Source organism: Tachysurus fulvidraco, chromosome 17 (assembly GCF_022655615.1).
Source record: "Tachysurus fulvidraco isolate hzauxx_2018 chromosome 17, HZAU_PFXX_2.0, whole genome shotgun sequence".
NCBI lineage: Eukaryota > Metazoa > Chordata > Actinopteri > Siluriformes > Bagridae > Tachysurus > Tachysurus fulvidraco.
In genome coordinates this window covers 15,884,231-15,898,871 of record NC_062534.1, presented here as the reverse complement: position 1 = coordinate 15,898,871, position 14,641 = coordinate 15,884,231, and the positions used below count along the sequence as shown (strand labels likewise).

General features: G+C 37.1%; 1 protein-coding gene across 3 annotated transcripts; it reads right to left on the bottom strand.

Annotated features, from left to right (window-relative positions):
- Positions 1-2: 2 nt before the first annotated feature.
- On the bottom strand, positions 3-13,314 carry nxf1a (nuclear RNA export factor 1a). 3 transcript variants are annotated; one of them, XM_027135231.2, is made up of 22 exons: positions 13,222-13,314; positions 12,395-12,448; positions 11,095-11,290; positions 10,381-10,546; positions 10,185-10,268; positions 9,950-10,054; positions 9,725-9,805; positions 9,556-9,625; positions 9,375-9,463; positions 7,077-7,184; positions 6,820-6,929; positions 5,357-5,393; positions 4,526-4,594; positions 4,363-4,418; positions 3,866-3,973; positions 3,583-3,641; positions 3,075-3,190; positions 2,888-2,930; positions 2,704-2,776; positions 1,191-1,376; positions 976-1,036; positions 3-859 (listed from the first exon to the last, which is right to left on the bottom strand). In XM_027135231.2, the coding sequence occupies exons 1-22, from the start codon at positions 13,271-13,273 to the stop codon at positions 824-826; spliced, it is 1,959 nt and encodes a 652-aa protein (XP_026991032.2). In that variant the 5' UTR covers positions 13,274-13,314; the 3' UTR covers positions 3-823. The 3 variants fall into 3 exon arrangements, with proteins under 3 accessions (XP_026991032.2, XP_026991033.2, XP_026991034.2); XM_027135232.2 differs by lacking the exon at positions 12,395-12,448; XM_027135233.2 differs by lacking the exons at positions 12,395-12,448; positions 13,222-13,314 and adding an exon at positions 12,503-12,737.
- Positions 13,315-14,641: the final 1,327 nt, after the last annotated feature.

Below are 14,641 nucleotides of genomic sequence, written 5' to 3'. Positions count from 1 at the left end.
ACTTGATTGTTAATAATCATGTTTTTATTTTGGTGCATTTTGTTTTATAGCAATACTCAAATACCATTTGTGCTTAAAATGATATTTAGATGATGTGGGAGGTCTAATATCTTTATAAGTGATAAATAAAATAAAATGAAAGAAAAGCAGGCTCAAGAGGTCTCGAATGTTGTTGAGATCATTCATTGTTAACTGATTTAATCCTGTGTGGGTTCAGTGGGTCTCTCAACATTCAAGTTATCCTTGTATGCCAGCTTGAGCATTAAAAGCAATATATAACTGTATGATCTAGCTGGTAAAGATACACAAAATACTATAAACCATCCCATCAAACAAATGTTGCTATATGTATTAACCGTATTTACACAACAGATAAAGTCATTGAAAGAAGAAAAAAGTAATGTGAATCTGTATAACAATGTTATATCACCATGAACATTTTGCCATGCCACAATTGACCTTTTCTTTAAATCTCCCTTGTTACACCAAAACAAAATAAAAAAACAGCACAGAATTTGGCAAACTCCCATCAACCACTTCCAAACAAATGAACAATAACCACAGCTTTTTATTGCAGTTTTAATGCTGTATCTAACAAGGGCTGTCCTGAACATAAATAAAATAATTAAAACGCAACATTAACAGAATAACAGAAGTACTGTTATTGTTTAATTTTCAGTCCAGCCTGAGTAGTAATAACACCAAGAAACACTGAAATCTCCAAACAATGATAAATAAATAAAACATCATAATAATAAAAAAACAACTTTACTTTTTTTTACATAGCACTTTGATTTTCTAATCTAATTGTGATCCATCTTCTCTATGTGAAAGCCGCATCTGATATGGAGCCCTGAGCCTGTAACAAAAGACAAAACCCATCATGAACATGCTCACTAAATAAAACACAAGGATCATTATCTTCTCACTGAATACTAGATCATACTGTAGTGTGGCTGAAACTTTTAATCTCACCTTGAGTTCTATAAAGAGCTGAACAGCTCGGTTAAAGTCCCAATCATTCTGCTGTAGCCACCTGAGGCAAAAACAGATGTTATAAAAAACTGAAGACATTAAAAACATAAAAATGTGATATCCACCCCCCCCCCCCCCACCCCCACACCCCCACACCCAAAAATCGTGTTTTTCTTTTATACACAGTCATTCACCAGTCATTTCCTTCTACTCACTTTTGGGACCATTCGTGATTCATCTGAAATTTCTGCGAGAAGGTGGAGATCATCTCCTGCTGCTGGGAGGGAGAGTGGGTAGACACAGGGCTGCTGGACGGGGTTGGGGCAGGTGTGACAAATGCATGGCGCATCTCTTCAGTGGTAGCGTTCCTCACAAAGAGCTCATCATTGACTAAACATAGCCTATAAGAGCGGAAAAAAAAAAAAAAAAAAAACCCTATACATTAAGGATGCTACTTACAAAAAGGGAAAAAATTCAACTGATATCAGGAGTGGACAAATCACTAGCCTGTTTGTTTGGGACTACAAATTTCAGTAAGCTGCTGATACGGTCAGCATAATTTTTCTTCTCACTTTCAACCAGAAAAACTTTCTACTGCCTTAAAGACATTTCTCATTCTTGTCATTCTATTTTCATGTGTTAATGCATTTAACTTTTAACTAGCCCCACTCACCTCACCCACACCCCTCATTCCACTCCTTCTCTCCACTCCACTCACCTACCTCACCTCACTCACCCACCTACCTCACCTCACTCCACTCACCTCACCTATTTACCTCACTCCACTCACACACCTACCTCCCTCCACTCACACACCTACCTCACTCCACTCACTCACCCACCAACCTCACTCCACTCACTCACCCACCAACGTCACTCCACTCACTCACCCACCAACCTCACTCCACTCACTCACCCACCAACGTCACTCCACTCACTCACCCACCAACCTCACTCCACTCACTCACCCACCAACCTCACTCCACTCACTCACCCACCAACGTCACTCCACTCACTCACCCACCAACGTCACTCCACTCACTCACCCACCAACGTCACTCCACTCACTCACCCACCAACCTCACTCCACTCACTCACCCACCAACCTCACTCCACTCACTCACCCACCAACCTCACTCCACTCACTCACCCACCAACCTCACTCCACTCACTCACCCACCAACCTCACTCCACTCACTCACCCACCAACCTCACTCCACTCACCCACCCACCTACCTCACTCCACTCACCCACCCACCTACCTCACTCCACTCACCCACCCACCTACCTCACTCCACTCACCCACTTCACTCACTCACCCACCAACCTCACTTCACTCACTCACCCACCAACCTCACTCCACTCACTCACCCACCAACCTCACCCACCTACCTCACTCCACTCACTCACCCACCTACCTCACTCCACTCACCCACCCACCTACCTCACTCCACTCACCCACTTCACTCACTCACCTACCTCACACCACTCACCCACTTCACTCACTCACCTCACTCCACTTACCCACCTACCTCACCTCACTCCACTCACTCACCTACCTCACCAATTAGTTTTCAGTGCAATGAAAAAATAAAATACTGGGCTGAACAGTGGAGTTTTCATTGCATTAGCTTGAATTTATAACATAATAAAATATTAATAAAAATCAAATCTTTAGAAGACACAAAAAGGTAAAAAAAAAAAAAAAAAAAAAAGAGAGTTTCTTACCCATTATTCATGGCTGGAACTGCGACAAAGACACGGGAGAAGGCACGAGTAGATTCTTTTGACTTGATATCAACTAGGGGAGGATTTAAAATAAGAAAATAGGGAAATAAAACACAATAATTAGGTAGATGAAAAACACAGCAGTCCACAGTATGGCAACCTGTTTTAAACACGCCATACTTACTGTCCTTAAATACCCCACTGACCGTAAACACCAGTAATGTTTGCTGTGGAGAGAGAATCAATAACGAATGTTGCATGATGAGCTTAAAATATATATAAAAAATATATATATATAAAAAAAATATATATATATATATATACACATATAGGTAAACAGAGATGTATAAAATAAAACTAAGAGAACTCACTGTGCATGTGTTTACATCCACGGTGAAAGAGGCTAAGTCATGCTGGGTTTTGGGCAGTTCATTCAGGAAGGCAACTACGTTCAGTCGAGTGTGTTTCAAAACACGGAATCGCGTCACTGTGGGGAAAATCAAAGGCAGAGAGGTTTCAGATCATCAGCTAAAGTTTAAATATGGTTATTGTTCAGCACTCACTGCTATGCCTCCTGGTCAATCTCATGAAATAACATGTCTTCATCTGCACAAGGCACAAATGCTTCAGACTGTTTCACCATTTATTCGCCAATGACTGAATTCAGTGCCATATCCCTTCTGAGATTAGTTTTTAATAATTAATAAGTGTAAATATGTGATGTGTGCATTAATTATATTGTTTTGGGTATTGAAATCATTAAAAAAAAAGTGTTTTGTCATGTTAGTTGGCTAGTTGCTTCTTATTGGTAACAAAACATTTGTTTTGATTGAGGCATCCATGTTTTTAGCTCCAAGTTTGTAGCTCAAACCCACTCACCTGGATCTTTGATTCTCTTAATGTTGCGGTTGTGATTATGATATTCTCCCAAGTTCGACCTGTGATGGCAGAAAAGCTAAGAGTTAATGGGGGAAAGACAAAAGATATGACTGCCTGTATAAATATTCAAAAAGTACAAAAAAAAAAGGTTCGAAAAATACATTTTTCTCTGTAATTTGGTATCGTAAGCTTTTCAAACTATAGAGGCTTTATAGTTGTTTTTGCTACCTTTAAATTGTGTACTTTGATTTATGATTTTGCATTTAAAAAAAAAAGGATGTACTTAGAGGGGTTGTGTATGGTGAAGGGAAGGCTGAGGGAAAAGCAGGCCCCATCATGATATGCGTTCAGTAGAGGCTGTCTGTTTCCCGAGTCATACACGCTGTAGAATCTAGCACAAAGCAGAGACAGGGATTCTGTTAAAAGTGGATATAACACTTAAAGCAGGTGTAAAGAAGGAATCGTTCAGTTAAAAGTGACCAATTATTATTCATTAATTATTCATTCTTAAGCTTCAGTAATCGTTTTATCTTGGGCAGGTTCTACTTTAGGGGATTTGGTGCTGAGTCCAGTAGCCCTATGGGTAAGATGGGCTGCAAACATACTTTGGATGGGAAACTAAACCATTGCATGCACACTCACACACACTCTTTTTAGATTCACCAATAAACCAAGTGGAATACTTCTGAAGGAAGGAAAATAAAATCTCCACACAAACCATAATGCAAGCTAACTGAACTGGTGCAACAGTGTTTGAATTTGAAAGTTGCGCAGACTTACTGGTTCAGAAAATGCAGAATAAATTGCTTGACTTCTCCTGAAACAAAGTAGCTGCCCTTAACCCAGAAAGAAAATAGGCATGATTTTAAAACACAAAACTTTTCATATCATAGGGAATTTCTTTTCAAAAACAGAAAAAATAATTAAGCAGCAGATTACTCACCTTACAGGAAGGAACTGCAGTGCGGGTTTCAACATCAAAACCTATGGGTGCAGGAAGACTGTGACCGTCCTACATAAAACGAGAACGAGGAATCTGTGCATTAGGCGTAAGTCAGTCAGCCATCGAGTTATTTACTGTTACTGGTAATTACAACAGCACACTTGAACAGGACAGTCAGGTGGTTCATTGTCCTCCACTGCATTTGGCAGCCTGATATAACGGTTTTTTGATTTTTTTATTGATGTACAGGCATCATAGACACATATAAAGAGTTTTCCCGACTACTCTGCACTTCGCACAGATTGCCATCTTGAACAGGGTGATAATCCGCTTTTGGGTCAGAACTGGTGGTTGACAGCAGCCTGTGATGGGCCCAACATTAGGACCAATTATTAGACACGTGACATTGTAAAATGCAGCAGCCAAGGATTTTGTGACGTGATCATCCTCCTTTACCTCCCAGAAAACTTACTGCAACTTACTTCACCACATAAGGGCATTTATTTGAAGCCCTATCAGATGAGCAACTGCTACTGCAACTACATTCTTTCACTTTCAATATTCACAAAATATTTCTTTTGCAATATACAAAAAACATACTGTATGCAGCAATTATTTCAAGGATGATTTATTCATCGGTAAAAGGCCAATTAGATGAAAAGAGGGGGAAGACAGTAAATTCAGCACAAAAAGAGCAGTGCAGTGTAAAAGAGCAGTGCAAAAAAATGCATGGAATCCTACCAGTTACTAGATATTACAGCAAAGTAACTTTAAATAATGAGAAGAGCAAGTAAACCTGTGGAAGACAGAAAACAAGAAAAAAGCTCTCACCAGTTTAAGAAGCCTGGGGAATCGTCCACAAACAGCACTGTCAAAACGAAGAGGAAAGAGAACAGCTGTTGTAGTTCAAGGCTTTACTCTTGCACATGCGCACACACACAATATAAAGATTTCATATTCATCAAGATCAGTTAAGACCAATAATTTCAAATGTGCATCTTAACTACTGTTTATCGGGACTGCTGAATGTAATCTTACCTTTACACATAATTACACTTAAAAATCTTGCAATTCTACACCAAGTATTTGACTGTAATAATATATTTCCCCAAATCAACTCACTGGATGAATTTGCTATTAAATCCACTCTTTCCACCTAATGCGCCTTCACTTTTACACTGTAAAAAGATTTTTGCACATAGGAAGAATTCTTTTCTGACCAATTATCATGACCCTGCCTGCCTGAGGTTGCCCCATGGGCAAAAGGTGGGATCTTACCCGTCATTGCCTAACCAGTACTCTCAACTGGCTGACAGCACTGGTGTGGTTAGAGGAAGAATGTAACAATACTAGAACAAGATCTTAACATTGAAATATGTTTTTTTTTATCTCTATATCTCCATATATAGAGGTATATATGACATGACTTGAACATAAAATCATTAAACGGTCTTGAAACAAAAGCAAATGTCAGATGAAATTAAATTAATCGATAGTGGAACTAAACAACTTTAAGATTTGACTAATAGGGCAGAAATAACTGAAATGTAATATTTGTATTATTTGCTGTACAGAGAAGAAAAACAATATAATATATATATATTAAATACAGTTTTTATACGTATATGCTGCAGTAATAGTAGTTTACGTCCGGATATTCCAATTCCCTAAAAACTGGGACGAGGGCCTCATAGGGGAAAAGTATAGTGCAGTTATTACATTACTGCTGACATTTACTGACTGTTAGTATAAAAGCATATCCCCATGCATCTGCAAGATCACACTGGAAGATCGAGTGAAAAACAGAAAGACTGTACAGTACATGAAAGCCAATCTTACACAACATTCACAATCACTTGCAGACTTTTAGCCAGAATAGCCTTGTCCTTCTGTTGTGTAAGCAAAGTAACCTTCCCACATATTTTTTTATTTTTCGGTTAAATAAGTGCTTCAATGTGAACACACAGACCCATTGTCACAATTAGGCTTGAGGCTAAACATTCAGGACTTGAATTCAGGACTATTTTTCACTGTATTTCAGTATTTTGCTGTTTGCCCATTCACCGTTTATATGTCAAAGTCATTTTATCATATAATTGTAAGATCACATCCTTTACTTTTGAACTCCTGTACTATATAAACCTCTGTGCTATGAACCTCATAGTACCAGAAGACCATTTACTTGCTGGTTCTTTTTGAAAACCAGCCACAGTATGACGAACTGTATCAAATGTATCGAATGTTTGTCCCCACCTAGCATAGCTTAACACCGATATGAGGTCAGAAGCACAGACCTGATATATGTTGCCTGGTCTGTAAAGTGATCACACAGTGGATTGCGATCCAGCCACAGCTCTGTCAGCTTCAAGCTCTTCAGCTTGTCAAGCTCCTGCTCAGACTTCAGCTATAATTCAAAACGAAGAAGAAGAAGGACACAAACAAATTCTTTAGTTCAAACAGTTTAAGTGAGAATTGAAGGGTGTAATGCAAATTAATTGCACCCTGATTTAGTGAATAGTTAGTAGATAGTGTTTTGATTGTGTTGTGTCACCTCGTTATTTGACAGGTTGAGAGTCTTCAGGTTGGGAGCGATGTTCAGTAGCTCTGTGAGGTCATCCAGCTTGTAGAGCTTGTTATTGCTTAGGTTTAATGCAGTCAGCTAAAGATAACAAAACAGCAAGAGATGGACTGTTTAATCAGGTAGTGTTGGGTTTAATGACAGTCACATTATGATTATATTAGAGCCAAGAATGTTCAGACAGATGCTCGTCTGATCCTGCCCATACAAGTCGAGAAACGTTGTCTGATTTCACGGTGTACTGCAACAGCTACTGTTTATTTTACTTATTTGTTTATTTATATGGATCCCATTAGCTGAAATTGTACTCAATCAGCTAGTCTTCCTGGGGTCCACTCTAAAAAAAAATTACACTACAACAATAACAACATTTCAATCATCACAATTGATAAATATACACATATACACATTACATACATACATAAATATATGTATATATATACATATATATATATATATATATATATATATATATATATATATATATACACACACACACACACACACACACACATACATTATATAATTATATAAATATATATATATATATATATTATATATATATATATATATATATATATATATATATATATATATATATATATATATATACACACACACACACACACACACACACACACACACATATATACACACACACACACACACAGATATGCATACTCATACATACATAAAATCTGGTTTTAATTCATAAAAGACATATAAAACCTACATCAACACATAACACCGTAGACTACTTTTAAATGACAGCTTATTACGAAGTTGACGAACTTCAATAGGAATATTATTCCAGATGACAATAGCTCTATACAGGACAGTTTTCTTCAAAAAATTAGTTTTTGGGCGGGGAGTCATTATATGACCTTTATTTGCCTTTCTGGTGTTATGATTGTGCAAAGAATTACAGTACACTATTTGATTAAACAGAGAAATAGCCATTTTCATTGTCAATGTATTATATAATATGGTGCTTAAGGTAACTGTTATTCTTTGGTTTAAAGTGAGCCATGAAAGACTAGAATACATCTGATCTCTACTTGTTTTAATTGAGCAGCCCAGAACAAGTCTTGCTGCTTTATTTTGCACAATTTGTAGTTTTGTCAAGTCCTTTTTAGATGCTGAGGACTACACCTCAGTACAGTATGACAAATGACATAATATTAATGACTCTGTAACTATTTTTAAAGTGTCCTGATTCACATGATGACAACATTTTTTAGTTACTGCAATGCCCCATCCCATTCGGTTAACAATAATATTTATGTGATCTGTCCAAGAAAGACTACTATCAATAACCAAACCCAACAATTTAGCCTTCTCTACTTGTTGTATTCTTTGCCTGGCTATATATAATTTTAATTCCGATCCAAGCATCAATTTATGTTTTGATCCTATAATCATACTTTTAGTTTTGGATATATTTAATACTAATTTATTTCCACTAACCCACTCATCCACCGAATCTAATTCTCTAGAAAGAACATGATTCATTTTATCACATGAATCTGAAGCATAGTAAACAGTTGAGTTATCTGCAAACATTGTCATTGATGCTTTTTTAACTGTACAGTATATATGGTTGAAATGACAATAAAAGCTTCTTGACTTGACCTCTCTCACCCTCTCATGCAGACACACTTGCCCAATTTCCCCCACCCAGGCAGACACTTGTCCAAACTCACCCAGCTAGGGAGACACTCCTGACTGTTTTTGTCAGTGGATCCTAATTTAGACAGTTGAGGATTCACACAAAAAGTATCCTGAATGCCCACCTTTGTTCACAGTAAAACGCTACAGTAAAGGTTTAAACTTCTGTGTATGTGAGAAATAAAATACAGGTATTGACTCACTACAATACTTCTATTTTAATATTTTCATTTTCTATCCCAAATTGCAAATCTGAGCCTCATAACTGCTGCATAACAAAACAACGAGACTGGAATTGTAGTTGGTCAAGTAAAACTGTCCTGATGAAATATCACTGCTATAAATATACTGAGAGACAAGCTGTGTGTGTGTGTGTGTGTGTGTGTGTGCGTGTGTGTGCGCTTCTCGTAAGCGTATCAGTTAGCCATAGACAACAGTGTTCAGTTCCGTTTGGTCTGGGTAAAGCTTTAGAACCACACAGCTAGGTTACCTATAAAAAAAAGTTACTGTATTTTACATGCCACGTCTTTTCACACCTCTTTTATACACAGGCATAAGGGGAAAAAAAAACAGATTAAAAAAAAGTGTGAAATAAAGTCTTACTTGTGGGATATTTTCTTTAATGATCTTCATCACAGCCTGCATGCAGTTCTTCCTACTCAAAATCACACTGATGTTCTGAGAAATCAGATCTGAGGGGAAATTTTTTATTTATTTATTTAATTGAAACTATCTAGGCACTGTGAGAATGACATTACTAGTACTAACATGCAGAAGAACATACCCTGATCAGTGCGTATGCTGTTGAGGTCAAGAAACTGCTCTGAGGAATCAAAGCGCTTGGACATGCATTGCTGTAAAAATGGATCAGAATTATGATTACTCACGTGATACAGTGAGCTTTTGAATCATGTTTTTTTCTTTTGTTTGAACAAAAGCATAAAGCCTTTTACCTTTAAGTGCTGAATGTCCTGTTCTTTCAAGTCATTCTGGAGGAAGGATGGTGGAGAACAGGGGTTTGTGATCACAACAACCTAAATGGTAGTACCCCAAAAACAAACAAACAAACAAACAAACAAAAAGGACATTAAATCACCCAAATGAACTAAATCCTACCCAACAATTCAAACTGCCTATACTTGGTGCAGAAGGGAGTTACTAAAATTTAAGTTTCATGCCTTATATCCTTCATTATCTTTGATCCTGTGAGAGATATTGTGCAGGGCGCTGGCAATATTGCCATCTTCTACGTAGAATTGCACTTTCTGCCCCTCCATGGAGTACTTTGTACATATCGGGGAATAAAAGAAAAAGATGAAAGAGCAAACACAAAATGGTTGACTGTTCACACATCTGCTATGTAAAGACAGTTTACCGATATGTGGACGATTAAGCCAATCTTTGTTTACTCACATGTACTGGAGTAAAAGGAATGGGGCAGAGATTCTGCAGAGAACTCAAAAGCCACCTCTTATCATACTTCTTTCCAAAAGGGATCTGTTTAAAAAAACAAACAAACAAAAAACGTTCAAACCTACTGACCTTATTAAGAAAAGGAAAATCAACATTTGAGACCTTTTATTTTATACGATTCTATCATTTTCCATACCGTTATTTTGTACCACATTTTGGAGTTTCCAGAAATTGGTAGACCTCCTTGTCTTTCTGCGTTGCCTTGTAATTGACTTCCTCTTCCTGGCCTAGATCTCCCGGCTCCTCTTCTGTCTTGAGCAATTCTGAATTCCCCTCGTCGATTGCCCCAGCCATACGGGTTGCTACATAAAAGAACCCAGATCAATGCACACAATTTGCATCTCTTTCACATTTACTATATGACAAACAGTTGGTGGGAGACTGACCAATCACAACCATGTGTGCTTTCTGATCACCCTATTCCAGATTTAGTCCACCTTTACTGTTAAAACACCCTTCACTCATCTAGGAAGGCCTTCAACTAGATTCTGCAACATAAATTCAACCACAGGAGTATTATTACAGTTAATGCTGTTGTGTGTGTAGGCCTGTGGCGCACTCAGCTTTCCAGTTCATTCCAAAGATTTTCAATGGGTCTGCATAAACCTTGCATTGTGCACAGGGGCTTTTTGTGCTGGAAAAGTTTTGAACACCTTAGTTCCAATAAAGGGAAAATATAACGCTACACCATGTTATACATCCATGTGGATGTGATGTTTGGTTCATGTAAACTATATGTCCTGATCATCATGCCTTTTAAACTACTAAACTGAGAAAAACATCAGCAATAGTGAAATTAACACACATTACATTTACATTATACACACACGCACACAAATTTTATACTCACAATCTCCGCTGGAATGCTCCACCCTGACCACTGTTCATGTTGACATCTCCATCTTCATCCACAAACCTGCCCAAGGAACCAGGGCTGAAGCCTCCTGTGGGACCCCCTCTCAGTCTCTGATGTACATTGTACACACGTCCCCTGGGTGGTCCATGACGGTTACGGAAATGAGGGCCACCCACTCGGTCATCATGCTCTGATCCACAAAAAAAAAAAAAAAAAAAAACATTAACAATTTCTGTTTATACTCATGACTGATCCATAACTAAATTTTGCATTGCAAAGTACTGATTTTACATTTAATCAGTGCTTATTTTCAGTGTACTGATTTTACATTTACTCAATGCTTATTTGCAGTGTACTGATTTTACATTTACTCAGTGCTTATTTGGGAGTGATGGGACTTTGGGATTGGTTACCATGGTAACACCAATAACAAGGACTGTTGTTAAGCAACCGGCTATTGCAGTGAAGCAAACTCGTGATATAAAAACAAAAGAGGTAAAAATGCAGAACAATATGAGAGGACACCAAAATTACATCTCATTAGTCAAATCATATTATTTATGCTCACTTGAATGACATTTCATAAAGTACATGCCAGTGGTTCAACCTGAGAACCACATGGGTCTGTGAAGCAAACCCATGCTGACTTATGATTATATTTGTACAGAATAACCCACAGTTAATAATCAGCAAATAGAATATTACAGATTTCTCGTAATTATTAGACAAAATTTTATTGCATACATTTTTACATATGTTGATCAAATAAATCTGCACTAACAAGATTTTACAGTTAAAGAAATTCCTTCCGGACTTTTTTTTTTTGCATGAATAATAAATCCCCTGAACAACTTTAATTATTTTAAACATCAAAGTATTAATGTATGTTAAACAATTATGTGCAATAACAGACATTTTGAAAAACGAGCAATATTGCCTATGTGCAATATACATCTTGGAGAACATGGATGGATGGATGGATATTATATTATGTCTCTATTCTTTTTATATATTTGCATTTTATTACTCTTGGCTGCTGTAACAGTGAAATTTCCCATTGTGGGACGAATAAAGGTATATCTTATCTATTAATTAACTTAATTTCTCACAGATCTTTCAAAGGTAAACAGAGTAGATGGTTATAAATGAAGGGTTGTTAAGCCCTACTCTATCCAGTGTGCTGCTGTACACTATTCATGCATTAAAGTACACCTTAACATGCTAAAGATACACAAGTGGAGAAAAATAGCACAACTGCTAGAGGAGAAACAACAGGGTATAAATTCTCTATTACCCGAAACTCTGCCATTGATCCAGACCTCTCTTACAGCAGGCACTTCACTCAAACCTAAAGACAGAGTGAATCCAAACACAAACACAGTAGCAATGTAAACAAACTCACCATTGTAGTAGCGGCCAAAGTCCGCCATTATCCAGACTTAAAAACACCGCCAGCTTGATAAGATGCAGTTTTTGACGATCAAATATTAAAAACACACAGTAATTTTACTCAAAAAAGAACTGTCCAAACAACGCCGTCATTTATTAGCTGTCACTGCAGGAAAACACAGCACACAACTCAGAAAGCCATTGTTTCCAGGGGAACTTTGTTTCCGTCACTCCTCCTGGTAGGCGGTAACTTCCGGTCTTCCTCCAAATGTAGTTGTTCTTGTTTTTTTTAACTAAATTCAGGATTGTTATGAATAATATACCTTTCTTTCGCGCCTTTTATGTTATAATAAAATACTTAACATTAATAATAATTTCCAGTATACCCTATAAACAATGAAACGTGTCATCTCAATCAATTCGGGCAAGACCGTTAACAAACTCACGCGCCAGAGCACGTGCTGCACTTTAAAATATATTCAAATCACTAAATAACCATTCAGGGAATAAATAATAAATACATTTATTTGTTTTTAAGTGTTCCATCGTGTAAAATACTGCTAATAAATTGCAGTTGTTTTCTGCCTTTTCGTTTTAGCACGCATTTTGTTTCATCTTTTAGTGTTTCCTTCCCTTCTTCATGTCACATAAAGATTGTCATTATGACCTCTTGTATTGTTTATTAACTGAAATATTTTGATAAAAACCTGCTCTAAGTGATCCATTGCTCACCTTCTGAGTGTTTGACTACAGACAGACTGAACCGCCGCCGGTGAGGAAACATCTCGTTTAATTGGAGTTGGTTTCCAATGGGAAAGTTCAAACCTAACATTATGACGTCACAATCATAACATTTCACAATTATTCCAAATTAAGTCATAAAACCAATTGCAGATAAAAAAAAACTAGATAAATAAACCTATTATACAAATAATAAAATGCATCAAATTTTACTAAAAAAATAAATAAAAATTGTTTTTGTAAATTCAGCAAATTGCATAAATATTTGAATAGTCTGATTTACACAAGCCCGTGCATGATATGTTGAAATATACAAACCTATGTAAAGTAAACTTATCCGCCCTTACGCGTCTTTCTCCCTCTCTTACTACAAATGGGTTTTCAGAGGCACCGCTTTTTCTTCAGCATCTTGCATAACGAGGTTCATATCAGAAGGTTTATAAACCTCCATAGAGGTGCCAGGCACTTGCCTAATAATCCCTGGAGACAAGGGTGAAAAAAAGTGACTTGATGGAAGGCTGGCTGCTACATATTTATGAGATGTGTCTGGTGGGATTTAATTCAACTATTATTTGCAAGAATGTGGCCCCCAAACAGTTCAAGCTCCATTATGTTAGCTGGGGCACGCACAACAGAGTTCAGGAACGGGGGAACTGTCTGCAAAATCTGCTTTTAATACTCTTAATAAAATTATTCTATGGCATCGCTAATGCTGGTGCGAAAATGTGCATTTAGTGCTGTTTACTGTATTACATAGCATAATCCTAACCATAGTCTCTCTAACACCATTTTAATAGCGGCTTGTTAAAAGGGGGAAACCCAGACTACTTTTCAGACTATGCTGAAGCTGGAGTTTAAAATGGCAGATGAAGAAAATTCCATCAAAGTTTCATAAAAGAAGAAACTTCCAGAGATTATTCTGTGCAAAGTGTGTTCCTGACGCAGTGCATTTGCATGTATTGATGCAACAAAACTCCACAGTGCCCAAAGGGCTGGAAAGACAAAATTTATCAATGAGAGTAAAGCCACAAAGTCAGAAGTGGAAGTTAATTTGACTCACTTCTCTGACCCAAAAAATATTTAGCAGTGTAAGAGCACCAAGGTAAAGGCCTACATAGAATTTACACAAAAAGGTGAGCATTCGTCCTCTGAAAAAAAAAAAAATGACTGCATTTGAAGATAATTTTACTCATCACTCAACATCAGCTGAGGTCTTTCTCCATTTATAGACTGACATTTCTTTTGTTATAAGAATGACTAGCTTCATTTGTCTTTATTTATGGGTTTGTGTTGCCGTGCGTTCGCAATTTTTCGTATTCTTTAATTACTAGCAATAATATATATTACTTGATTTCACAAAATGTTCTCAGTGGTACTTTTAGCCCCTGAAAATTATTACGATTTAAAGTCA

Coding starts and splice junctions, on each gene's coding strand:
- nxf1a (XM_027135231.2), bottom strand. CDS start 13,273: ATGTTTCCTCACCGGCGGCGGTTCAGTCTGTCTGTAGTCAAACACTCA. Junction 1,377..2,703: donor GTTCCAGCCATGAATAATGG/GTAAGAAACTCT, acceptor CCGCTCTTATAG/GCTATGTTTAGTCAATGATG. Junction 1,037..1,190: donor AATCACGAATGGTCCCAAAA/GTGAGTAGAAGG, acceptor TTTTTGCCTCAG/GTGGCTACAGCAGAATGATT.